The 27995-nt window shown below is 41.4% G+C and overlaps 1 protein-coding gene across 1 annotated transcript; it reads left to right on the top strand.

The window, feature by feature from the left end:
• The first annotated feature begins 172 nt into the window (after positions 1–172).
• Positions 173–27587, top strand: SYCP2L (synaptonemal complex protein 2 like). Its single transcript, XM_086741479.1, has 32 exons — positions 173–364; positions 2059–2083; positions 3243–3328; positions 3463–3551; positions 3653–3687; positions 4408–4550; positions 5026–5078; positions 5459–5504; positions 6302–6394; positions 6484–6544; positions 6998–7146; positions 7991–8051; positions 10184–10302; positions 10748–10823; positions 10930–11014; positions 11654–11699; positions 12548–12612; positions 14153–14201; positions 15383–15438; positions 16047–16101; positions 16713–16869; positions 17934–17983; positions 19079–19172; positions 19611–19702; positions 19868–19931; positions 21523–21654; positions 22513–22637; positions 23950–24044; positions 25489–25588; positions 25669–25727; positions 26183–26252; positions 27528–27587. Exons 1-32 carry the CDS (start codon positions 173–175, stop codon positions 27585–27587), a joined length of 2682 nt encoding a protein of 893 aa, XP_086597605.1.
• The last annotated feature ends 408 nt before the right edge of the window (positions 27588–27995 follow it).

Genomic DNA, 27995 nt, shown 5'->3' with positions numbered 1-27995 from the left:
AAAGGAGGACAAAAGGAGGGCTGCGGGATGGCAGGATAAGCCCTGCTGAGTGGGTGTGAAGGTGGCACTTTTCATGTCCTCCTAGCAAAATTTGAGCTCCTTAGTGTTGTTGCTTTTGACACAGCACATGACTCTAAAGTTCAAGGACTAAAACAAAAAAAACCACCTGTCTATGTGCATAAAGTTTCCTGCAGCTGTATCTAGTTTAAGGATTATTAACGCTTCTTCCCAGGTTTTAACTGATTCTTTTAACTTTTACCTGGTACCGTGGTTTGAAAGAGCAAGAGCATTTGTGAATCTCGTGGACCCAAATGAGAATAATCTTCTGATGTTACTTCTTGAAGACTTCTTTGACTCTGCATTGGTATGTACGTGCATTAAGAGAGCAGAAGGTTTGCCTTTATTGGATAGGACAGTCATTGTTCACATACAGCTTTCTGGTTTGTGTTTGGTTTTTTTTTTTTTTTTTTTTTTTTTTTTTTTTTTTTTTTTAAAGTAGTTTTGCAGACCTTGTGCTCCATAATCTGAGCTGCTTACAATCTTCCTATAGGTTTCCTATGGAAACAGTGTTACTAGCAGGAACAGGGAGGTAATTGTCCCCCTGTAGTCGGCACTGGTGAGGCCGCACCTCGAGTACTGTGTTCAGTTTTGGGCCCCTCACTGCAAGAAAGACATTGAGGCCCTGGAACGTGTTCAGAGGAGGGCTACGAAGCTGGTGAGGGGTCTGGAGCACAGGCCTTATGAGGAGCGGCTGAGGGAGCTGGGATTGTTCAGTCTGGAGAAGAGGAGGCTCAGGGGAGACCTTATAGCTCTCTATAACTTCCTGAAGGGAGGTTGTGGTGAGCTAGGGGTTGGCCTTTTCTCTCGTGTAGACAGTGACAGAACTAGAGGCAATGGTTTCAAGCTGCGCCAGGGGAGATTCAGGCTGGACGTTAGGAAATATTACTTCTCGGAAAGGGTAGTCAGGCACTGGAATGCACTGCCCAGGGAGGTGGTGGAGTCACCGACCACGGGGGTGTTCAAGAAACGTTTGGATGTTGTGTTGAGGGATATGATTTAGCTGAGAAGTATTGGTGATGGTTGGACTGGATGATCTTTTAGGTCTTTTCCAATCTTGATAATAATTCTGTGAATTCTATTTTAAATATTCATAACTATAACTTAGTTATGAATAAATATTCATAACTATATTTATTCATAACTGTATTTAAATACTCATAACTATAGTGGCCTAGTGATGTAAATTTGCAGTAGAAAGGTGCATCTAGCTTCTTTCCCCAAGTTGTTCCTCAGTCTTGTTGTCTCTAGCTTACTGGAAGAACTAGAGTCACTTTGTGCATCAGAATTTATTTGAATACTTGTAACTTTTTTTAGGAGACTTGATAAAAGATATTTAAGCAAAATCAAATTGTCTTCTTTCCCTACTAATTACACTGACATTACATGAAATACTCAGTAAACTAGTTACTTGTCAGAATTTGATTTCTTTGTCTTCCTCATCCATTTCTTCCATATGCTTTCACTGTAGAGGACGAGGTGTTGTTTTATTTGTGTGGTGGGTTTTTCTTTAATTAAAAAAAAAATATTACTCAAGGGACTTCAGATAGTATATAAATTTATATATAAACTCGGATATACACTCTTCAGATATTATATCATATGTTATGAGCTCTATTACCACAGTGTATAAACATAAAATGTGTTTTTACATAGGCCCATATGTGCAATAAAAACAACAAAGTGATGCCACAATGTGGATTTTCCAGGGAACCTGAGGGCACTGCGCTCTTGAGCGCTGCTGAAATCCCTAGAGGAAGTGGGTGCTTTGCTCCCTTTACTTTCCCTGCATAATGCCAACCTGTATGATCAGGGTGACCATATGTGACGTATCTGTATCAGGTGGCTTTACTTTTTCTGATGTGGGTACACTAATTTTTTTAATGCTATTTTAGCCCCTGAAAGGTGTGATGGTGGGGACCTGAAGACCTCATCATTTTGACTACCGCTCTTCTTGTGTTGTGGTGTATTAATGAAGTCTTACATTACTTTTTCCATCAGGTGATTTCCAGGTGCAGTAATGAAGGTCAGTTTTGGTTTGGTTTTTTTTTTGGTGGTTTTTTTTTTTTGTGGGCTTTTTGTTTGTTTTTTTTGTTGTTGTTGTTTGTTGTTTTTTTTTTTTCCTTTCCTTCCATTCCTTTGTATCCTGACTCTCTGTCTCAGGAGCACATCTCTTAATTCTGTGTGAACTCTTTTCTCTTCTCCCCTCCACTCCCTTCCTCCTCCTCTCTGCAATGTTTTCTTTAAATCCTCCTGCTAATTTCCCTCCAGTTAACTTTCACTGACATTGACATCAGAGCACAAAACGTTTTACTGTTTCTCTTTGCTTGTTTTGAATAGGCTGTGATGTATTATCTTGTTTAAATGGTTGGCATCACATATTTCACTTAGCGTATGTGGCCTTATGAAAGGACTTGAGGCTGGACAGCCTGCTCTTGTACGCCTATTCCTGGTGGCTTCAGGTGTTATTCCCTTGCTGAAGGCAACCATCTCTGTGGAATAATGTGATAACTCCTTCAGCCATCCTAACTAGGCAGAGGGATGTCTGCCTGTCACTCATTTCAGTGGCAGGATTTTGTCTGTGGCTGCAGCTGGCTTTCCATTTGGGCAGGGGAGTGGGTGCTTTCAGAAAGAGCAGGTGTCTCTGCGCCCAGAGATCCAGGCTCACGCGTCATGTCAAAACGAAGCATCGCGTTGTGGGCCAGGCAACTCCAGCTTATTTGTCCCCATAGCTTGTGCTGGTGGGAGCAGAGTGGGCACGTGTGTTCTGGTTAATACGCTAGCGGTTTGCTCTGTTGACTTTGTCAAAAGCTGTGTGTTATGGATTTATCTGTTGTGGGTTAGTAAGTAGCTTTTCCTTTCTGTACCCGTTTAAATAATAACCCAGGTCAGCAGTTAAAGTGTCTAGATTTTATTGTGGGGTTTTTTTTTGGTGGTGTGTTTACCCCCCAGCCCCCCCAGAAGCTACAAGTTCCTATTTCTGTCTAGGATTATATGGTTGCAAGCTTTATTTAAAACCGAATCCCCAGCTAGGATAGTGTTACGATTTACTAAACACAACAAATTGTAGTTGCTTCAACTGTCTTTTATACAGAGATCAGCTCATTGCTAGCTGTAACCTTTCAAATGTTGTTTGTTTGTTGTTTGGTTTGTTTGTTTGTTTGTTTGTTTTTCTTTTTCCTTAGGGAAGAAAGAGCTGGTGAATTTATTTTTACCTGAGCTAGGGCATCTAGTGACAGAAGCAAATATTTCCTGTACTCTGAGGCAGGAGGTAAGGCTTGCACTAGGAGAAGAAAATACAGATGTATGCACACACAAGTGTGTGTAACTAGATAAAGAATGTGAAAAATAATGTTACTGAATTCCTTCCCTTCCTAATCTGCCCCTTCCTCTGTGGGGAGCAAGGCTTTGAGGACTCTCAACTCTATCCTCGACAGTCTCCCACGGGAGGAGAGAAAGAAATTCCCGCTGTCTGAAGAGATGTGCTCGCTCACGTAAGTGACTTTCCCTCCAGCTCTCATAGCTAAACACTGTCGTCCCTGCAACAAGAGTTAAGATTATTTCCACTTTAACTTGTTACATTATGTTGTTTCAGGAAAGACCTTGCAAAAACTATACTGGATGTCGGTGGTAAGAAGTACTTAGTGGTTATTCTTATGAAGCTTTACTTTGTCTGCTTATTTATTATAGATGAACCATAATTCAAGTTATTTCCTTGTAGATCATCTGATTTTTCTCCCTGAAAATCAACTGTACTTTAAGATAATATTAATCAAAAATTGTTAGATCCAACAATGCATTAGTTCTTTCTGGTTAGCGTTAGTAATTCGTATTAACTAACAATGTAGAAAGGTAATTAGACCAGCTGTATGTACATGTTTACAAAGTATGCTTGCTGTTAGTCTTTAGAAAAGAAGTTTTAACTACTTTGCCATGATGTGGACAAACTTCAGCTGATAAGATTTATAGCCTCTTGAGTGAAATCTCTTTTGTTTTCTCCTAGCCATAACACTTTCTAGGGTGTTAACATGGTATGTGAAATGTAACTTAATCGTAGTGAGACAGCAATGAGGCTTTGCTCTCATCCGCTTCCTGATCCCCAAGAACATCTCCTGACGCACGCTTGTGTGTCTTGGTTAGCAGTGTGCTGCACCTCAACCTTGCTGAGCCAGGGGGAGCTGAGGATTCCTGGAGCTCATGCTTGGCTCTTACCCTCTGCTTTTTTCCTAGGTGAAACCCAAGCTAGCTGATGAATACAACTGTATAGTATGTTTGTGCAAGAGTAGCAGTGCTATAACCCTCTGTTATACTGGGAGGCATATTTATCCTGTGCTTATGTTTATGATGTAGATTATGATCTTCAGGTTGCCCTTTCAGAAGCACTTTGTAGGTTAATGACAAAAAAATGGAGAGATGACCTTGTTCACCACTGGTTTGAAGATAACTATCTTGCTGAAGCTTTCAAAGAGATCAAGGACAGAGAATTTGAGACGGTAAGGGTCCTTATTTTGAAAACAACATACTTGACAAGTCAGTATAGGGGCTGGCTTTGTCTGAGTTCAGATAGGATGTCCTTGTAAGAATTTCCTACAAAACTGATTTTTATAAATACACGAAGTTATTTAGTTATTTGTGAATGTTATTGTGTGTTGGTGGGGTTTTTTTTTGTGTGTTTTTGTTTGTTTTAAATCTGCAAATATAAAATGGCATATTGCCAAAACAGAATTAAATAACTTGGAATTAAAAGATAAAGCATAAATAAGTTAGTTTTCGTGGTTTATGTTTGGAAGCGTGCTGGTCCTAAGTTGGGTCGAATCATTTGTAGCAGCTTTCTTCCTCAGTGGCCTTTGGCATCACATTGACTAGTTAAAAGCTTATAACTGGAGTAGAGGATACACAGCCCAATAGAATAACTCTTTGCAAAGGAAATATAGCCTGTTTTTTAACAAGATGTCATTTGTCTTGAAGGACTGCAGAAAATTTCTTAACAAGCTAAATGAAAGGCTGGGGGGTGAAAGAAGGTAAGCTGTCAACCAACAGACTAAACTGATGCTGTCATTACTGCAGCAGAGGTGGGGAAACTAGGACTGTAAATTGACTTGGGTTATAGTGGGGAAAAAAAACCCAAAACTTTTACATCACATAGGTGAATAATTAAGTTCTTCTTAAGGAAGATATTTTATTCATTTTAATGGTTGTTCTTGTGAAAGTAAAATCAGTGAAGACCATGCATCACTACTAAAATACTGTATTCCCTAAACTTTTCCAAGCTTAATTTACTTCTAGGAATTTATTAATTCTTTTTTGAATGATAAGATTACTAACCAATTTTAGTGGTTTTTCTTCCATAAAGTTGGACTCTGATGCTGAATATATGATGTGAAGTCTGCTTTTCTTCCAGAGTCTATTCATTTCCTTGCATATCTGCTTTTGCTGACATGAATGAGGTAATAGTCCTTAATGCTGTGACGCTTTCCCTATACTGTTACCGCTATTAAAGTGTTACTTTCTGTGGTATATGATTTTTTTTTTCTCCTTGTTTTATATTTAAGAGGTTAAGTGTAACCTGTTATTCTAGTTCAAAAGTTTGCTTGTTTGTCACTTAGCTCCCAACTTACTACTGCTGACTCTGCTTTTGTATCAGCCAAACGATAGAGGCAGTGCTTCTCTTCATGGTGATGACAGAAGAGAGATCTCTAAAAAGAAACAGGAGGACAGGACAATTCTGATTCCTCTTTCAGAGCTGCTCCCAGACAGCCAGAAAACAAGATTAGCCTGATGCCCATGTAGGAGGGGTCATAGTAGCAGTTATAGATGCTGCAGATTGCTTTACTGGTCTTTAAGTAAATGTATTTGTGGCACCATTCTTGACAGTCGTATCAAACCAAAACCAAGTCAATGGAAGCTGGTTCCACTGCTGCTGCTTATTTCAGGTGCTCAGAAACACAGAAAACTCTCATAGATTCTCTCCTGCCCCAAACGTGTGAGCGTTTGTGTGAAGTATTGCCTTTCCCTTGGCTGATGCAGAGCATCATCTGACTTTGTGGGTATGGTTGGGTGAGTAGTATGCTGGCAACTCACAGGTTGATCTCAACTCTTATTTCTGTAAGGTATGCATATGTGTACACCCATATGTAGGACAACTTTTTCCAATTTTTTTTTCTTCTTAAAGAAAACTGAGAATGAAGCAGTTGTGAGGTTTTTTTTTTCTGGGAATGGCAGCACTGCTGTTATGCTTCCCCAGGTAAAGAAGCCATCGGATGAGAAGCTGGAGGAGTTCTGGATCGACTTCAATGTGGGCAGCCAGAGTGTGACTTTCTATGTGGACAGTAATGAGGTAACAGCAAATCCCAGGTGGCTTGGGGTTAGCGTGATGCAGCAGGTACTCGCTCGGCCTTTCTGATGTGGTGGCTTTGGTTTTCAAAGGGTGCTCTTTGGGACTCTGTGAGGCTGTCGAAAGAAGCAGTGAGCAGTTACAGCCTGAAGGGTAAGATTTTTGTCCAACCAGCGTTATCCTCCATTTGGCTGTGGCTCCACAAGACACATGGAGCCAACCGAAAATCTCACCATCACTGAAGAGCTCCTGTGTCTTCTCCCCACTACCTGTTGTGCCCTTTGGTCGCATTGCACCAGTTCTGCTTATGAGAATGTCTGTATACCTGTTTATCACAACAACCTCCCCTCCCTACCAGAGCAGGACATGTTGAGGTGTGATTTTGTAAAGGTGCTAGGGAATAGCATGATCATCTACATCCAATAAGAAAGAAATGAGTGAACAGAGTGATTGGAAATGCATGACCAAGATGTAGAAGAGACTGTTTAAAAAAACCCCAAACAACCCAAAAAACCAAAACCACAAACACATGTCCAAAAGTTTTGGGGTGATAGCCTAAATGTCTTGCTCTAAACTCGATTTAACTGCTTCTTTTTTCTTACACAGAGGAGGGTGGAGAAAAGATTGTTAAAATTTACATGAAGATTCCTGCTGCTCTTAATAAAACAGAAGCAACAAAAATAAAAATATCGTTCAGTGCTGAGTTTGAAATCTTAAGTATACTTAAAAAAGTCCTTGGTGATGAAAAAATGATGGTAAGCTCTTAATATGAGGCTTTTTCTTTTCTAAACTGTATTTTACTTGATATGCACTGGGCAAAAACGTTCAGTGGGATTTTGTTTTTCATGTCTGTTTATTATATACCTGCCTTCACCTTGGGGATTTGTGACTTCCCATATAGATATTCTTAGCTTTGGCCTGAAAGAGAGAATAGAGACTTTAGGAAAGAAGTTGCAAGGGGCTCAAACTTATGGTTTAGAAGCAGGAAAGTTAAACTGGTTTGTTAATGAATTAGGTGTGATATGACTATTTTTGCTGAGTTTCTGAAGTAGGAAATAAAGCCTAATGCATTTAACTGCACAACTTGAAGTATAAACATTCTCTTACATTAGCTCAAAGTGTTACATTGCACAGGATGAGCAAACTGTGATGCAAGAACCTACAGAACAGAAAAGGGATGCTGCAAGACACAAATCTTAAATTGACTTTGTAGATAGTACTTCTAGATTAAAAATAGACTACTTCTAAAACCTCAGATTTTTTTATAAGTTAATGTAAAGACACTAAGGATGTATGTGAGGTGTTTTTTCTTTTTTTTTTTTTTTTTTTTTGTTAAATGTTAATGTGATTAACTTCTGTGCTTGTGATTAATCCGCAGACCATGAGTTTTGCAGAAAAATTTACATGACACTAAATAGCCATAGTATAGTGGCCATCATTTATTCTTGCAGGAACTGAGAGACTGCCAAATGATCAATTCAACTAGCATCTGATGATTTGCCAATGATTTGTTGCTGGCAATTAAGTAATTGACTTTGCTAGATAGAGATTGTACTTTTTTTAATGTCACTTTCACATGAGACTATTTCATACTAACAGATAAATGTGGCTGAAGAGGAGTCTGCCCATGCTGGGAAGCAAGCCAGGCAGAATGAAGCAGGTGATTTTTAAATAATTATTTTATTTTATGAAACTGAAATTGTTCAATTTTAAAATTAGTATCTTCACTTGCAGTTAACCACATTAAAAAAAAATGTAACCCTCAAGCTCAGTCTCCTAACCCTCAAGCTCAGTCTCCTAACCCTCAAGCTCAGTCTCCTAACCCTCAAGCTCAGTCTCCTAACCCTCAAGCTCAGTCTCCTAACCCTCAAGCTCAGTCTCCTAACCCTCAAGCTCAGTCTCCTAACCCTCAAGCTCAGTCTCCTAACCCTCAAGCTCAGTCTCCTAACCCTCAAGCTCAGTCTCCTAACCCTCAAGCTCAGTCTCCTAACCCTCAAGCTCAGTCTCCTAACCCTCAAGCTCAGTCTCCTACTGTTTGTACTTGTGAGCTTGGTAAGAAGTGTTTGTGGTGGATGCTGATTCCCTCTAGCCCAGGGAGCAAGGATGGGGCACTGTGGCTGTGTGCTACTGGGATTGCATGGGCAGGGGAACAGCTCAGGGTGGCTGGATCCATGGGCTGGCAGGTAGGCTGGCAAAGCCCATCTCAGCTGCTGGAGGACCTGACTTGTGAAGAGTGTGCAGCAGTGTTTCTCCACCTGCAGCTGTGGTGCAGTGGGATGCACACATCTGTCCTCCCTTGCTTGCTTCATGTGTGGCTCCTGGTTTGGCTGTGTGGGTACCTGTGGGAGATTCCCCACAGGAGGGGACGGCGGCATCCATCTGTTTGTGGAAGCACAGGTCTCCTGATGGACCAGCTGGAGCTGGAAGAGCCATTATTTCCTCCTTCTCACCAGCCTACAGCCAATGCTTTGTATTTCTTTGATTTGGGCACATGGAATTTTCTGTGATCAAACGGTGTCGTTTCCTGTGCTGCCAGTGAACATCTGCAAGATGTTGCCTTCCAGGGTCAGTGGGCTGAATTTAATTTTGTTCCAAATATGATAGATGTTGAGGGAACACAGAGCCTGAAGTACAGGTGTGATGGAACGTCAAAGCCCTGCACTTGTCCAAGGGGAAGAGAAAGTAGCTCCTTCCTTTTCCTCTGCCCTGGTCTGAAGTTCTGTAAATCTCCACCAAGGCTGTGAAAAGGAAAAGCTGTTTTCAGCACAAAAGCCAGACACGTATTATCAAAACTGTTCTTAAACAGGAAACATTTCCTTGGCTCATTTTCAGTATCAAATTATTGAGGAAGTGAGGTGGCTTTTTTCTGTATGGTGATGTTTTCTCTTTGAAGGCTGGGATATGTCCTTGCTGCAAAGTTGACTGTACTTCAGTTTTTAAAGTGATTATTTTTTGTGGATTATTCCTTGGTGTAACTTGCTTAACAGATCTTTCCAGGTCTTTTAAGACAATGAACTCTCAGCGCTTTCTACTGCTACCAGCCACCGTCTCAGAAAACAAATCACAAGTTTGAAGAGCCCTTAGATTAGGTAGCATTCTTTCTGTGCCTGTGTTAAAAGCAAATTTTTACTTTCCTCTTACCATGCTTTTCAGATTCCTCCAGGTGAATACCTGGAAGAGCTACTTCCAGCTCTAGATGTCTGAGACAGTAACTTCTTCAGTAGTCCTTCCCATTTTCCTCTGGTTAAAACCCAAAGTGAGCTAGAATGGAAGTCCTCCAGATTCTGGAAGTGCAGGTGAGGGAGAAGCTCCTTCATCAGTGCCCACCACAAAGCACTTGTAGTGCCCACCTTCCACCTCTGCTACTTGAAGCAGTTGAGGAGTACAAAGGGGTAGAAGGTAGTTCGTCTGTAGTGAAACAACTTTCGCAGTGCGTGGTGGAGATAGTGGAAGATCGCGCTGGTCTGTTGCTTTAGCCAGATACAAAGGGTTGTTCCGTGTCTTCCAGAGCTGAGTGTCAAGGTAGCAAAAAGATGATAAACTTCTATGTATTCATATAGTATGAAGGACTTGGAAGGGGTAGGCTCAAGATGCTGTTTATTTAGCATTGCAATTCTGCACTAGGTAACTTGGAGATGTTTGATGTTTTTGTTTTATTAAACAAGATCTTGAGATGTTTGCACCCAATAAGTTCTACTGTTATGCTTTTATGCATATGTGTAAGAATAGAAAGGAAATAGTGTGTGTGTTCAGTTACCGCAATGACTTTCTCACCCCATTGATGTTTTGCAGTGATACCTGAGTCTGCTAATCCACAGGGCAGGAAAGATTCTTCAAACTCCAAAAACATGGACTCTCTACCAGACAACTTAGCCTCTCAGCACAGCCAACAGTTAACAAGCACTGTACCAGTAAGTGTTTGGTGTATGGTGAAACAGTTCTTGTGCCCCTTCTCCCCTTCCTCCAGTCTACTTTTTTTTTTTATGGGTGTGGTTAAAACCTTCTTTCAAAGAAAACTAGTTTGCACACAGGTTCAACAATGTTTTCAAACTTCATCTTACATTGTTGAGAAGTCAGCCCAAGCACTTGCCTCCAAAGCTGTAATTTTGGCAAAACTGCTTTAAAAAGGAAAGACATTTTTCTCCCTCTTATTAAGGGGATGGTGGGATGGTCTCGGTGAGAAGCTCATAGTGTCACTTATATGCAACCTGAAATATTTTTATGTATGGCTAGTAATGAACTTGTCATCCAGCTGTTGCTAAAGGCTAGCACTGAAAATCTCTGTTCCTAAAAAAACCCTCCAATTCCTTATTGGTCATACGCATGCTCTGTTTGTGATTTCATGTCTCCGAGCAGGAAACAGTTGACTCTGGTGTCACCATGATTACAGTGAGCCAGCAGACTGATGTGGAAGATGCTAACCAAGGCTCAGGTCAGGCATGGCTCCCTTCAGTTCCTTAAGTCTGCCCTGTTTAAGGATCACCCAGGCTCTGCTTTGTGGGCCTTACAGCAAAAACAGGTAAAGTGTTTAATATTAGCTCCAGAGGGTGAAGCTGTAGTTTCCTTGTCTCCTTCAGCTAACAAGTCCAAAACTCCATCTCCAAGGATGAAAGCTAAGCCTAGGTAAGTGTCTTGCAGACAAAAAGTCGCAAGGTGGGTTTTTTTCTGGTTTTGGTTTTTGTTTCCCCCTGCTCTGGGTTTTTAATGCATGTGATTTTGAGGTTTAGTCCATCAATTACTAAATGGAAAAATGGTTCTGTTTTGCCATTCTGGCTAGCAAGGCTGGTTGCCCAGAGTTACAGCGCTTTGGAGTTGCAGAACGGTGATGTTTGGTTGCTGGCTTGGCTGCTACTTTGGTGTGACTTCTCTCTTGCATCGTTCATTTAATCCAAATACAAGATGAGCATACAGCTGTATTACAGAGAGTTTAACTTCAGCTGTTTAACTGGAGCTCACCAGATGCAGCTATTCGTAATGAAGACCATGCCATTTGTGAAAGATCGTGTGAATTTGAGTTCGCCTTGGCGTTAGTAATACCTTTTTTTCAGAGCTTTGCAGGACAGCATTTTTTATAGTTAACAAGCTGGACTTCTGTAGAGATAGTGATTAGCTTTCTTCCCAGTGCACCTTTAAAACCACCCTTTGCTGACTGGTGCAAGTTTGTGGGTTTTCTTATCTTAGTAATTCACAAACTGACTCTATGGGCTTTAAATGAACAGCCCCTCAGCATTGTATTCCCCTCATGTGTTCTCTTGCCCACAGTGAGATGCCTCTAGAAGAAGAACCCATGGAGGAGTCAGCGCCAAAGGTATATTGGCCTTGGGGCCCATCTGAGTGAAGAGATACTCCAGAGTTGATCCACTACCGCTCTTGAGCGGTGACCCAAACCCATGTAGTGTTATACATGATGTAACGCACTTTTTAGCACTAGGAGTGAGCTGCAGAGGCAACAGCTGCTAACCTCATTCTAGTGTGGCCCAATGAAGTAATTCAGGCTCAGCTGAGTTTATTCAGGGTTACGTACTCCCTGGCAGTGGTGTGCTGTCCTTCTATCCGGGAGCACAGCATGTGGGCAACCAACCCACCCCTGTGTGGGACAAATTTGTGTATCACAAGACTTAAGCATGGTCTGCAAGAGCAAAGACTTGCTTCCTGAAGGGATGTGAGTCTTGGAAGCCTACAGACTTATTTATGCAGTTTTGCATCTGAGCTCTAATGATCCTCCCACACTAGATCTCTCTCTGTACTCCTGGCATAAAGCTTGCAACATGGGTGAATTAACAACAAGTAACTGAGAGTCATCTATAGCTGCGTTTCTTTAGACAACTTGAGCACTTGGAAATTTCTACTGATGTGTCCAGGCATAAAAAAAACCCAACTCTGCACTACACAGGAGACAATAAACTCCCAAAGCAATACTTTTAATTTGGAGCAGGTACTTAGCTTGTATAAGAAATTACACTTTAGATTTGTTCTTGGGTTTACATTTCCAGGTAGTAGTTTTAGATAATTTTTAAATTATTTTTTAACTGATCGTTCGAATGTTTTGTGACACTTGCCTACTGCACAATGAATTCAAAGCTTTTTACTTCTTTCTGTAACCTCATCCCCTTTGCATATTGTGGCTTTTAGACCCCACAACTCTCTCCTTTTCAGAAGGATGTTACCTGGGAAAAGAGAAATAGAAAAACAAGTTCGACAAAGCAGAAGACTGAAGGCAGGTATGACACATGAGCCCTGTGCCCATGCAGGGACTGGGATACCAGGTGATTTTAGACCATTTTTAGCACTAGTTGGGGAGGGTGTGCCCATGGGGTGGGCTATCTGAACAGAACAGACAGCAAAACGAGCAGGAGGCTATGAAGGGTCATAACATGTTTTGGTGGAAACCTTAGAGTCCCTGAAGACTTCAGAAGCTAGCTCTGGTCTGCCAAAAATGCCCCTCACCTCTGTGATACTTACATCATGTTGGCTTTTCCACTCTTCCTTATCCAACCATAGTCCTCCTAATCCTCCAGTGAGTTGAATCATGAGTGGCAATTTTCGGAAATACCACAGGCTTTTCGGATATCGTCCCAGTTCTTCGGCATTGTCTGTCCTAGAGTTTCAGGACAGCCTCTTTCTTGGTTTGTCCCCTTCTCTCACACCCATACATCCATCTGCTTGTGTTCAAAGCTAGTGGCACCGGGAGCTGAGGTATTCAGGGGTTTGAGGGCCATATGCCGTCTGCGATGTGGGAAGTCTGTCTTGTTGCACCCTCCTCCTGTGTGCTCTGCCAAGCGTTGTGCACAAGCTAATGTCTGTTGCTGGGCAAGAGAGCAGATGAAGTGCACACGAGGATCTTTGCTGTGGTTCTGGGGCTTCCTTGGGTGTCCTGCTTCAGTCTATGGACTCTTAGCTTAAAAAACCCAACCAAACAAAAACCCAACCAAACAAACAAGTGTTTAGATGAATTTTTTGATTCTAGATAAGAATGGGAAAATTTGATGCAGGACTTCATCGTTACAAGAAGTTCTGTGTTCTAACACCAAATAACTTGATGTGGTAAATAACGAGTGGCACAGTAGAAGTTAGAGACGGAAAATAACTTCTTAGGTTGGTCATTCTGCTCCCTCTAGTGTCTCATCTGAAAATGAGCGTTTCTTTCTTTCGGGAAGTTTTAACGAGGAGCTCAGTTCCTTAGTCTTCCTATTATTTCACTAGTAACAAGGAGAGGCTGTGTTGTATGTTAATAATTGTAGGATTTGAAAATAATTACGATTTGGAGAAAGAAATAAAAGTACAGTTAAGTTTAAATGTTGAAAGATATGAAAATAATCTCGATGCATGCAGAGAAGTGATTAGAGAACAAACATCAAATGTTAGAATTTTCAATTTTTTCTCTCTTAAATGCTTCTGAAATTAATTTCTTCCTACCACGTACTGTGGTACTGGTGATGTGGGAACACAATGTCCCCTACGCAAACAGGGATAGGCTAAGTTGCATCTTCTGAATATTTCTCTTTAAAATTTACAATTGAAAGAGTGAGAAACAACACAGACAATAATAGACACTAAGTGAGAAAGGAACAATTTTTTTTTTTTTTTTAGAAGTTGAGAAAACAGTATTTTTAGGCATATAAAATATCTGAGTCTTTACTGTATAACGGAGTTCATAGGGGAGGAGGGCAGAAGCAAACCTGTCCCCCCATATTCTCACCCACATCTATAGGGTGACTTTTCATAATTGTATGTCACTGACACATATATATTGTCTTGCAGGAAGGAAATCTATGACTTTGAAAACTCAGACTCTGCAAGTCATGAAAAGGTAAAGTTGAGACAAAAGCTGTTGGAAGATGAGCTAAGGTCCCAGCTCTGCAGCTAACAGAGTAGTAACTTGAGGCAGGAGATATGTCTTCCTGTGGAAATGCAGTAAAGATGGACACGCTGTTATAGCAAAAGAGACAACTGAGAATCTGAGATTCCTGTATTTCTGTATGGTGCTATACATGGAAATACCTTTTTTTTTTTTTTTTTCTTCTCTTTTTTTAGGATGGAGAGAGCGCTCATTGCTTCTTGAGTCTTGTGGTGTGGATACCATACGATAAACCCAACTGCAATAGGCATTTGAGCTGTTGCTTGAGCCAGGCTGTGGGATATTTTTGCGATTGAAGGCCAATCTCTGTTTGCATTTTACTAAATATTGAAAGTGGCTTGCTGAGCATCCTTCACTTTGTACTCTTAGGCTAAACCAGAAGAGACTGAAATCTGTTTTGAGCCACACTTGGCATGTTGGGAATTCCTGGTTAAAGCCAGTCATTGCAAAAATTTTGTTGGAAATTCAACTTGACTTATATTTGCTGACTAGAAGAATTGAATAAAAATGAGTCACTCTGCTTTGGAACTTTGACCAGTGTGGGTTTTTCTAGGAAGCTGAAAATGTGCTCCTGCTGGCTTCTGTCACAGTGGCTCCACTGTACCTTGGGCTTTCAGCTTCTTCCTTGGTGCAGGTGCTGTCACTGCTGCCTGTTAGTTCAGAGGCCAGGGGTACTTAATGGGACACCTCAAATGTTTGTCATAAACTAGACACCATCTAGTCCTTGCTACTGCCACTGGGTGTCAGCATAAAACCCTGCTTCATGGTACCCTGCCCAGTGTCCCAGCAGCCCTGGTCCAAAAGCTTTCCAGGTGCTGTGTGCTGCGTTTACAGCACCCTGCTACCAGTGGTGTTAGGGCTTAAAATGACATTTCTTACAATGTTATTACTTAAAAGAAGCGTTATTCATAGAGCAAGGAAAAGAGAAAGTAACTCAATTTAAGACGACAAATATTTGTCTATTACGACACGATTTCAATCAACAAATCCCATTCTATTGAAGAAGTTGAATTTCCATGCTGGACCCATAATCTGTTCTTCCTCTAACCCTTTTGTGTCCCGATACATTTTAATTTTGTAGATTATTTTACAGGGTAATTGAACTTCAAGACAAATACCTGCTTCTGTTTTAGGTTGCTGAAGCCAAAGGAAAGATTCTCGGCCAGAAAATTTCGTCACAAAATCAGAGGTACAGGATTATACATGCACCATTTATGAACCTTTTGCTCTGTGAAATAAGAGTTAATTGCCTTTAACTGTTTTAAGTTGGGATCAAAAAGGCTGTGTGATGTTTCTAATATGATGTTGCTTGCCTAGCTGCCACAATATCTGTGGATGCTACCAATACTGATATTTAAACAGTACCTGATAATTTAAAAGTTACTAGAGAGAATAATAATTACTGCCCACTTTGACAATAATAAGACTGTAACTCTTAAACATCACTCCTCCCTGATCACGTGCCTAAATTTGAATTTTTGAAAAATGCCTAAACATTCCACCTTTCCTTGACCACCTCCAGTTATAGCAAGCTGCCAGGGACTTGCTACCTCTAAACATGTAGCCTAATTTTTCTTTTTAAAGGTGCTGAATTTCAGGTGTCCCTGACTGCTACTTTCAGAAAGCAACCAAAGAAGAAAAACTTAGCTAATGACTGCGAATGAACAGTTTGGTGGTCCTGCTGGCCTCTTAAGGAGCCCTGCCATGGCTGTTTGGCTCTGCCCCTTCTTGCACTGCTGTGATGTGCTATCGCAGCATCTGCCAGTCTAACTTGGGTCTTTATGCATTATTTGGCAGGAATTATGAAACAGCAAACAAGAGCGAGGAATCAAACAAGCTCGAGAGAAGGCAGGTAGGTTGTGTGTGCTTTGATTGCTGTCTGTGTCCACCTGTACGAATTGGTTGTACCCATAAATAGGCTGAAGTTTAAGGCTTATGCTGCACGGGGGTGGAGGAATGTGAGCCTGGGAGCCACAAAATGGCCCGCTTGTTGCTACTGAAAACAGTGCTCAGGGTGCACCAGGGCTGCCAGACCCAGTGAGTGATTGTCTGTGGTTTGTTTTCTTGGTTGTTTTTTTTTCTTTTTCTTTTTCTTCTTTTTTTTTTTTTTTTTTCCTCACTGTGCTCTTGGCTGCAACTCAGGCACGCGGAGGCTTTCCTCCTTGCAAGAGCTCTTTTATCTGGATACAGGTGGGAGGGGGAGATGAGGATGGAGGATGCTGTGTAAACCCCACGTTGGCAGAGGGCAAGCATCTGCCTCCTGGTGTTTTTATACTGCCGGTTTGACAGATAACTGTTGCTGTTTTGGCAGATTTGACAGCTTAAAATGCTTCAGGTGTTGCAGTGTGGGGAGGAATAAATGGAAAAAAATGTTATTAAATGGAGGAGAATGGCTGGCTGGGGGGTTTCTGGGTGGACAGAGGGAGTTGACTGAACAGGACTCACTATTAAGAGTGTCTTTAGTCTGGTTACAGGAAACATCTTTTCTCTGAAAGCAACAATGAAAATACAAGCACTGGTGAGAGTGAAAAAAGCTGGATCCTTGACTCTCAGAAGCAATCATTGCCCAAATCTCTGGACTATACCCGAAAAAGACCAAGGGTGAGAAGTAAATTGAAAGGTAAGCTTGGTCCCCTGTTGACACTTAGCTATGCGTGATGTACTGTACTGCAGATAAGGAAAGGGCTGATGATAGTCTGAGAAGGAGGATTTAGCTAGGCCTCAAACTGAGGAGGAGAGGGCAGGCTCAAGATGGAGAGTGAGGGGTGCCCTGTGGAGGAGGTGCATTGTACACCCATGTGCCCCAAGAGCTGGGGTCCCATCCCCCTGCCTCTGGTAAATGTACTGGGGTTCAAATGTCCAGGTGGAAGTTTGGCACCTAAATGTGTGGGTGCAGCCCTCTACGTAATGGGGCTGAAGAACGCATAGGCACTGAGCTGATGGTTGTGTTGGTGCTCTTGAACACAAGAGGAGGAAGATCTCTCTGGAGCTGCCATACCTTCTCCCTACAACTTTCCACTCCTCATCTCTCCAGAAATATAAATGGCATGGTGAATAAACCTTGAAAAACTGCAATTTGAGGACAATTGGCCTGCCAGTGCATAGAGTGACTTACAAAATCCAATGTGATAATCTCTGATAGTATTCTCTGCTGAGGCCTGACCAACAGCAAACCTCCCCTGTGGCCATGCTCCATGGCTACGCTGGCTGCTGGGACCTCCAAATTCAAACTACATTGCCCTGAAAGAGTTGGAATATCTCTGTCCCTCTCATGGAGGATGAGCCTTGCTCAGGTAGCTGTTGGTTTCTGTAGGGATGAGAAAGCCAAAGAAGGTTGAGGGAGAAATTGTGCTTTTTATACTGTGTTTCTGTGGGAGGAGTAGTTCTTGCTCCAGAACCAGCCCATGCTCCCCAGCTGGGGCTTAGGGACCATCAGATGAGCTGCTGAGCCTGCCCCTTTTTTGTCAATTGCTTTGGCTGCAGCAAGTTGTGTACGTTTGTATCATTTAGGAGCTTTGTTATAAAGGGGTTTTGAAGCTTAATACAAGTGTTGTGACGTTTTCTCTTCTAAATGCTTAGAAAACCAAACACAAAACTGCATTATTTAGCTGTGATGCAAACCTTAACTGAGAGTAAGGCATCCAGTTATGTTGTCAGTAACCAGCTAAGCTTTTCTCCTTGCAGTGCTTCCAATGTCTTCCGCAAGTAGCGGCAGTGACTACCAGACAAAGAAGGTAAGAAGGTGTCACGCTAAGGTGTCTCAAACTTAAAAACATTACATATGTAAAACAGGTACAAATGAGTGGGAATTAAATAAACTAGTATTATCTTTCTTATCAAACTTTCTGATGGGCAAATTTTCCTTTAAGTGTTGCTGAGACAGTGTTGGTCTACTAGAGGCTGTAGAAGCAAGGGGGTCTTAGGGAGACACATGAAACTTCATGGAAACAACTGTGCCTGAGCCCTAAGCAAGTTCTGAAGCTACAATATTTAACTGCAATAGATGGAAAACTGGGCAGAAATTGGCAGGCTTGGTGTGGCACCTGCTTTGGCTGATGCAGGTGTCACACCAACAGGAACGAGTTCAGCTCTGGGGGCATGCCAAGAGTTAGAGCTGCCTGTCCAAATACCTGTAGAAACCCCAGCTGGGTCCTATCAGGTTGTGTCCTTGTGCTGTCCTCTGCTCTGTCCTGCCAGCTGGCACCTTGGGAAAGCTCATGTTTTCCTCTGCATTTTGCTCGTGGTTTTTTAGGGCTTTTATTCCAAGTCCTATGCTCATGCTGAGTCCTGGTTCGTGCACTGCCCTTCTCTGCTTTCAGCTATGGCTCTGGGAAAACTAACCATGGATTATACTGGTGGGGGTATTAGTGGACCAGACATACATCAAGCAAATAAAATACAGTTTAGCAATGCCAGACTTTTCTAGTGCTCAGCCGTTAAGTGCTGTGTATTAAATATTTTGGAAAGGTCCCTATATAAATACAGAAAGTTTGAGGAATAAACTCTCTAAAACTGGTAGTTGTATTAAGGTTTTCAGGGGGAAATATAAGCTTTTTTATTTTACCTCTTGACTAAAATACTTTGAACAACTTAGTCCTCTATGCAACTCTGATGGCTAAAGGGAGAGAACTTAAGGGTGCGTTGAACTTTAGGACTCAGAGCTCTCCTTCAGGGCTGGAAAGCACTATAAGTAAGTTAGGCATATTTCAAGTGTATGTATACTCTTCATGTGTTTAAAAAAACAAACCAACCTCTCCCCTCAGAAAACCAACCCAAAGCCCTACTTCTGTAGTAATGTTAAATACTTAGAGTTGGTTTTGCTTTAGCAGGAAGCGTCAAGGCGAAGAGCCCAAAAGGAGACGCTAAGGAAAAAAAGCACATCCAGCTCCAAGGGAGCTGATTTACCTACAGTGGATCTTGCTGGTATTTCTTCTTTAATCTTCTTCAGTGCATTAGAAAAGTTGTTTTGATGTGTGTGGGTGTGTGCTTTTTGGGTGTGGTGGTTTTTTTAAAAAAAAAAAAATTGCCTTTTTTTTTTTTTTTCACATTTTCTTCTTGAGCATTCTGCCTTGTGATGTTTCTTGTAATGGCTATGAGCGCTGGATATTGTTTGTAGATAGTCTCTTGAGCAGGGAGAGCGTTAACTGGGGCTAATGAGAGGTGAAGGAATGAACTTAACTTGCAGCCAGAAATAAAACAGCCTTTGGACTATGTTTGAGCCAGTCTCTTCCCTGTGTGAAGAGATAAAGGAGATGATGGTCATTTTCTGTTTGTTTTTATGTATGTTGTTAAATTAAGGTTTCTAGTCAATACAGGATTCAACCTCTATTGCCTGTGTCGTTTGGCTGATCTCTCACACAGATGAAACGCTGTCAGAGGAGCCTGAAGGGCATCCGCTGTCACTTGATGCGTCTGCCAAGGGCTATTCCAGTGTTGAGGAGAAGGCCACACAGGTGCAGTACGCAGCACTTGAACTCCTCCTAATCTGCTATCAGGCTACTCAACTAAAAAAATCGGTGCATCGTGTCACTTTGCTTCCTCTAACTCAACAAGCTCTGGACAGCTTGTCTGTAGTGCAGGGTGGGTACGTTTTTACTGTATTTTCCTTCTCTCCTTAGAAGTTTCTTGAAGCATCTGGCAAATCACCAAGAGAAGAAGGAAGTTTTAAGCGGAAGGACTCAGGTTTGTTAGTTTTGATAACATGGAAGAGCTGTTTAAAAAGTAGAAAGGGGTGTTGACGGAGTTGTCTTTTTTTCTTTCAAAAACAAGTAGGCGCTGAGATTTTTGATATTTGAAGGATGCTTTTTCCACAAAAATATCTTCCATTTCTCCATTTTTGTGTATCATGACAGGCTATGGCAAGATGCTTTTATATACATTTCTGAATTCATTGCTAGCTTAAATTCTGTCCTTGATCTCAGGGGAACTATTAGCGTAGCTTTTAAGAGCTGGACATCTACAAAGTAGTGGCCCAAGGAAAAAAAAATATATGTGAAATAAGTAAAATAGAAGAAAGATGAAAATTAATTTTTAATTATTTGAAAGTGCAGTGCAACTTCAATTTGAAAAATAAGTATCTCTGAAAGCTGACTTTCTTTATACTTAAGAATATAGATGTAGACCAGCACTGTAAGCCTTTAGTAAGTGGTGACTGGTACTGATGCTTGTTACTGCTGTAGCTTTTTTAGGTAAGAGGCATTTAAGGACTTTTCTTTAATGAAACAGAGCTTGCACAAACTAATTCAAAACTGCAGCACAGTCTCTTTGTGATTGGAAACAGCTGAACTTCAAAAAAAAAAGTCATGCAGCAGTGAGCTGTCTTCATCCTGGTGTTACTGGTTGTGATGTAGTTCTGAGAGACTGTCTTAAAGTTGCCATGACTATGAACAGTCACTGAAGCTTTGATCTTGGAAAAAAAACATTTATTTTCTTGTGTTCATATTCCTGATGTCTTTTACCTGTCCAGCATTTGCAAAATATACCTTCACTGCACCAACACATCTGCTTAATTCTGGGGAAAGATAAGTGATGAGGACTTAATTTTTATTGTTGTTTACAGTTGGAGAGGAGTCAGTACCCTGTGAAGGCAGAAGTAGGGCTATGTTCAGAAATTTCAGGTGTGGTTTGTTACTGCACTTGAACATTTGCTCCATGAAACCGAAGTCGACTTCAGTGTGCTCCTCCTGGTCTGACTGTTCCCCTGGTCCTGGGGTCCGCCACCTCGCTGCCCTGTGGAGACCCCAGGGAGGTGGTTGGTCAAACACAGACACCTCATTGAGCTCAGAAAACTGAACAGTGAGACAAAAGGATTACTTGCAAGTTTTTTTTTTACAAGTTTTCCTTAAAATATAGGCTACAGCCTCCCTCACTGTGTTCCTGAAGGAAAGGGGTTTTCCTGAATTAAAAGTAACTGTATGGCAACTCTAGTGAAGCTGCAGGAAAGAAGGCTGTTATGGATGTGAATAGTTTTTTCTCTCTCCTAGGTATTTATGCATATTTCTTTAAGCAGCAGCTGAAGTTAGCTGCGGAACAAATGCACATAAACAGACTGTGAGTTTGGGCTGGAAAAGAGAAGGGGAAGAAGCCGAGGAAGAGTTTGAGTTCTGGTTAGAATAGTGGGGCAAGAAATGAAGTTGTCTTTAAGATGGAGATACATACAGCTTCGCAGTTATCTGTATAGCTCTCATCAGTCTGGTTGCCCGCTTTTGCGAGGAAGAGACTTGCTGGTGAAGTCTTGTTCTGTCCTGTTCTGAAACATTTATTCTCTTTCTAGATATATTAAATGGCACTGATGTAAAAAAGCCTAAACTTTCCAGTCGGGAAACAAGTCATTTGTCTTCTGACGCCTTATATAAACCAAGGAAACTTTTTGATTCAGTACAGAAGGAAGAGGAAATCCAAACAGGTAAAGTCAGGCTGGCAATTAAGGTGAAGTGTTTAAATGCTTTCAGCGTTTCTTTTTTGATGACAGAAATCATAGTCATGTGGAAGCTTGAAGACAGGTATTTATAGGGAGGATATTGTCTCCAAAAGTCAAAATGTAGTGGAAGGCACGTATTACAGCACTGCCATAGGATACCATGTATGTAGAGGTGTGAATAAGGAAATTTGGGTTCCCTAATCCCAGTTCAACTTGGGAAGCTGCTTAATGACGCCAGCGCTTTCTAGTCTTTCTGAATAGTGATTGTACAGAGCTATTAAAAAAAAAAAAAGAGAACCACCACCACAACCAAACAAAAATTAAAAACCCCACCAAAACAAAACACCACAAAACCCAACAAACTAAAAAAAGCACTCAAATAACGGTCAAAATAACTGCAAACTACTGCTAACCTCGAACAGAAGGGGGTTAGGCTTTCCTTGTAATGAACAAGTAGAAGACAGAAAAACAGTGGCCTGACTTTTTGTTTCTCTTTTCTTCCTTTTTTTCCCTCCTTCCTTTTTTTTCCTCCTTCCTCTTTTTCCGTCTGTCTTTCTCTTCCACCTTGTGCTGTGCTTTTCCCTCATTATGTGTAAATATGTTGCTCTCTGTGCTTGGTCAGTATCATGCCTCTTCTTCTATGCTGCTTTTGATCAAGTCTTTCTCAATGCATTGTGGAGTAGTTTCCCTCCTGTTCGTGAGTTCCAGAAAAGCAAGACTCAAATTCCAGTTCTGCAACAAATGATGTTGTTCAGATGAACAACAAAACCTTCAGTATCAGGAGGATTTGTATTCCAGTAAGCCATCCAGCATAGTACTAACTGAGCATACACTTTCTCCTAGGTCAGGAAATGGATGAAAGTGTGGGTGATGCATTTGCTCTTGAGATGCTGCGTGAAGACTTCGGTGACTCAGGGGTGATAGCTGCATTTGAAAGCTTTAACAGCCGACTACATAAGTTATTCTGGGTAACGTGCACTCTCTTAACATGTGCGTTGTGTGTAACGTTTTCTCATAGTAGATGAAATTACTTTTTTATCACCAGGAGAACTGGTGCAAATATCCCATCTATATTTTGTGCCCAAGAGCAGAGTTTTGGCTGCAGTGTCTGTTAGCCTGGAGCTATTGGAAGTGTTCTGCACAACCTTTATACTCTGAGAAGTGTTACAGGAAAGGCGTAAAGGAAGTTTTAATTAGGTTTTTCCTTTTTTTTTTTTTTTTTTTTTTTTTTCCCGCCTCTTATTTATGTGTTGGAACATCAGATTTGGTTAGACGTTTCAAATACTTTTCTCAGAGGGAAGAGATCAAAGCTTTTTGAAGGGTAACCCAGCATAGTGACAATGTACCTAAACTGGAACTTTGGGTGGTGTCCTCATGGGCACATATCAAACATACAGAAACGCCCTTTTGGAGCACAGACCAATTTCAGTGCCATGTAAGACTATGCAACTTATTTAATAATGTAAAATAAAAAGCAATACAAGCTGTACCTATTGACAAGAACACGTGTAGATCCATAAGGACATGCTTGTATCATTGAGATTAATGGTATGTGGAGGTGTTGGCAGTATATAAGCTGTGTATCCTTGGTTCACTTGACCGTATAGATGCACTTGAGATGCAGTGCAAGCAACCAGCTGCTACTGTTGATTTAGCTATAACAAGTAATGTGGGCATTAAACCAAGTTTAATAAGAGAGGACAGTATCTGACCCATCACAAAATCTTTTTGTGTTTAAAAGCTTTGAACAAGCTAGATGTGGCACAGCAGATTTACACTGGATCAGCACTTTGTATTGTGCAACCATGATTTTTTTTTTTAGGCTGGTGCTAGTTGCTCATTCTAAACTTATGGCGCCAATCCTTGAATCGAGTGGAGGTGGTTGCACTTATAAATCAGTTATCACTAAAAGGCACACTATTTGCTTTAATGCTGATCTGAAGTGGTGCTAACAAAGATTTGGTCTTGTGCACTTAAGCGTGTTGGAATATGGGTGAAGCTCAATTCTTTGCTGGCTGGATAGCATGACCTGGACCTGAAGTCAAGGTTACATAGAGGTTTGTTGGTGTAAGTAGTGTGGCTGAACAAAATCAGTTTATATTTGCAGTACCCTGCCTACATGTCATCTCACTTCAGTTTAAATTTGACTTAAGATGGTTTCTGCTAAGCTGAATGGCAGCCTGTGGAGGGATTTGCATTCCAGGGAAAGGTTTTGCAAACTAGACTTCTAGGTTTTGGCTTGGGCCATTGCCCGTCCCTAATGGGGCATCCTGTGGTTAGTCCCGATCCAAAAGGATGGAGATGAGCGCACAGAACGCCCTGAGGACTTCAGAGAAGAATGTGTCTGCCCTGCTAAACCAGATACATGAGCGCAGGTAAGTTTTCTGCTGCTGCCGGAAAACAGCTTCAGCTCTTTGTAATTTTTGATGTCAAAAGGAATGCCTCTTTGTAAGGAATCTGACAGTAAGCTACTGCAATTCTTATGGCTTGTAAGGCAGAATAGCTCGTGTGTGTCTCTTACACTTCTGAAACTCTTCTTACAGAAAAGCAGCTTCTGTGATTTATCCTTCCTTTTCTGTAAGGGCAGAGTGGATGTATTAATTAAGGCAAAGCAAGCTTGAGTTAGGACCAACTGATGAAGCAGTCCTTAGACTGTCTTCTGATTGTCATCAGTGTTCACGAATCTGTTAAAAAACCCTCTTGTTACACCTAGTAGCTTCTGTTTCTGTACGTTTTAAGAAGCCAGACTCTGATTTACTTAATGAAGTGGGGGAGAAGAACAGTAATGGTCTACAGATCCATTTCTGTAGATTGTTTGCATGTGCATGAAATAGGTGCCAGCTAGTGGACTTCACAGGCACTCACCAGATGAGGCTTTAAGAAGGTCCTTTTGCTTTACAGGTTGTGAAATTTCTCAGATAGGAGCTAGATTAAAAAAATAAATTGTAATAGTTATGGATTTGTTATAAGTAAAATACAAGCACAGCCTAAGATGAGCAAGTCTATTAGGCCTCTGTATCTACTACACATTCAGTTTGCAGGATTTAGATCAAATGCAGTATGAAATAATAGCCTTAAAGTGCAAAATCCATGGTATCAATAGGATATCTATGAGCAGAATTTGCTTATCATTAAGGTACATGGAGAAGTTTGTGTTCCAAAAACAAAACCAGGGAATATTTTGAGGTGGAAGATAAGAGTTGATGGTGGTGAGCTGCTGCTGTGCTTTGTTATTAACTAAGTAACTGGAGCCAGGCAGAGCTGCAGGATAGTGAGGACAGAGCTATACCAAATCTGTCCTACTCCCAGGAGTGTAGTTTCTAAAGTCCCCATCAGATGATGGCTTGGTATCCCACTGCCAAGGGAAAGGTGGCAAACCCAAGCAAATAAGGATGTTGCTGGTTAAGGTTTAGGAGTCACTGGCATCCTGTGACAACACCGTATGTGTGTATCAAACCGATAGTAGGAAATCCCATCAGAGGTTATTTGTGCCAAGACGTTGTCTTCAACTTGGGAAATCTCTGGGGACTGGGAGAGTATGCAGGGTAAGTATTGCATTGAGAGCTCTGTTGTACGCTCTGTCCCAGGCCTCCATTACTGGCTGCTATTTGAGACAGGCTGTTTAGCTAAACTCATCTTTAGTTTGACCTGGTACAGCTATTCACATGCCCTGTGAGATACCTGAGAACAAAACTGCTATGTGTAGTTCAGCCGAGGGCATTTGCTTCTTCTAAAGGCAGGTTGGGTGCTGAAGGGGTTGTCATCTGCTTTGTGGTACTGCACCTTAAAGTGTCAAACTTGTTTCTTCTCCATCACTAGGCTGAATAAGCTGGACACCTTCCGGAAGATTGTTATTGAGGAGCTGTCCAGTCTTGAGAAGGAAACTCAAATGTTGTCAAACATGGAGAAGGACATAGTGGTGTGTATGACTACTTGTGTGCCAGCCCATGGACGTATCCCTTCCCAAGTAATGAGAGTTTTCTTTGGGGTTCTTTTTAGGACTTCTGCAACATGCAGTTGCTCAAACAGAATTCTTTCTGCAATCAGCAAAAGCAAAAGTACGTGTCTCCTGTCCTGCATGCTCACAAGTCCTCTGATGGTCGGAGTGCACTAGTTAGGTTGGTGGTAGATGCGCTCGTATATTTGAAAGTAGTCTGAAGCCAGTATGGCATCTTCACTTGCTGCTTGTTGATGGTGCCTTTGCAGCCTTGTGAGAGCTTTGAATTGGGTGCAATGAGGAACTCTGTATGGGAAGTTCTGCAGGACAAGCGCATACCTTGAAACACCTTGTACCAGGATTTGGAACAGGGTGCACCCTCTGGTCACCTCTATACCTAGGGGTCAGAGGAGGTGGAAGGAGGCAGTCATTTCCTATGTAAAAAGGTGTTGGTGTAAAAAGCTGCAAAAGGGGGAATCCTCAGATTAATTTTTATTGGTCAACATCTCTGTTCAAGTTTCTTCAGTAAGTACTAATGCTCCACAGACAAACTAGCTAAGCTTAGTCTTTTTCCAGAATTCTGTCTGCTGACTCAGCCCTGGGTGAATCAGCGATGAGTTTTGCTGATGCTCTCCAGGATACAACGGTAGGTGTAACATGCAAGCAGTTCTGTACAGGTGGTGGACTCTGAGCTGTGGCCTGACTGAAAAGTGCTGGAAGTGAGAAAATGAAACTGAAGTCCTGGGAGGGGAAACCTTTGGTTAGCTTAGCTGTGGTGCTGGTTCGTTGAGGGACCCCTGGCCCTGATGCATGGAAAGCATAAAGAAAGCAGTGTTTGGCCTGCTAGGGACTAGGGAAAGCTGTTAAAAAGCACTTGCCTAAGGGGGAAGGTAAGGACAAGGACCATAAGGTAGTGATGCTTATCCTGGGTTCATGTCTCAGGGATTCCTTCATTCTGGGGCTGTTTTCTGTGTAGTTAGGGACCCTTAATGCAGTTATCTTCTGGCACTTTGTCCCACTTGCCCTTGGAGTTGTGAATCTATGACATCCTGTGGCTAGAAGCTCTACAGCCTAACACCAACCTTGCATGCTTTCTCTCATCTGTTTGTTTTTTTTTTTTTTTTTTGAGTCTGGCAACATCTAGTCTTGATGCCTCCAAGTTTGATTTCTAAAAAATAAATTTACTCACATACCTTGTATCTCACTTAAATATTCTGTTTAAGCTCTTAACCTCTTCGGAGTCTAATCACTAACTTATGCCTTCATTTTAACTTGTAAATTAAGCTGAATACTCTGTTAACTTTGATAAAATGCTTAGTTTCAGTCTTGTCCATCCCATCACATGTGCATGTATTTTTGCTACTGCTGCTGTTCTGGTTTTTATGTGCAGACCTGATGACTTTGGGGGTTTAACATTCCTGCAATAAGACTGATGGATTACTATGCTGTGTGCGATGTCATGTGTCTAAACTGCACAGAGCTGAAAAAAGCTCCCTGTGTTGAAGGAACAACCATGTCTGTGGTCGCTACAGTAGACTGGGCATGGGATTTTGGAAAAGATGCTGAAAACCGAGGACTTGTTTCTTTTAGCTGTTAAAGCTGGAATCCTGAGCCTTTCCATAGGGAAAGTTTCCATTACAAGCACGGAGTTGCTTAGGCACATAGGCCTTTCCCTTGCCAGGGCTGCTCCTCATGAAGGGCAGGATGATGTCCTCCTTTAAAGAGGGACAGGGCTGAGGAAGGAGCAATCGCATCATGGGATCTGCCCATCCTGCAGCACCTTGTTCCAGGGTGGGTGCTTATGAATTAAAAGCTGAATCTAATTTTAGGATCTCTGCAGTTTCTTTTCTTATGCAATGTAAACATTTGCATAAACTTTGGGAATGTTTTTCATTATCTTTTTTTTTCCTCTTCCCTACAGTATGAACGCCCAATGAATAGCACAGAAGAAAACAGCGTGTTCATTGTTCCTTCTGACTAGCAACCCTCTGAATTCAGTAGAGCTCTTGACACTTGAGCACCTTATGCAGCATAGGAAACATGGTCCTGTAAAGGTTGTTAATCTATTTTAAACAGGAAAAAAAATGATATTAAGCCTTTTTTTTTTTGCTTAAAAAGAGTATACATGGCTGAGTGGTCCAGTTTTGACCCTTGTATTGATAACATCAATTTTTTCTGCAAAATTGCAAGAAGGGTCCATTTAAATATATATATAAAAAAAAGAAAATGAACTAAATATTGTGATTCAGCCATGAAATTGATGCATATCCTGTCTTTCTTTGAGTATTCTGCTAATAGCTTTAATAATGTAAAAGCACTTAATGATTGATTCCAAGTAAAATATTGTTTGCATAGGATAACAATCTCCTTGTTTCTTTTGTGTTGATGC

Source organism: Chlamydotis macqueenii, chromosome 2 (genome assembly GCF_036417535.1).
Source record: "Chlamydotis macqueenii isolate bChlMac1 chromosome 2, bChlMac1.mat, whole genome shotgun sequence".
In the NCBI taxonomy this organism is placed as follows: Eukaryota; Metazoa; Chordata; class Aves; order Otidiformes; family Otididae; genus Chlamydotis; species Chlamydotis macqueenii.
Note: the sequence above shows the minus strand (reverse complement) of the source record. Positions and strands in the feature narration are given on the sequence as shown.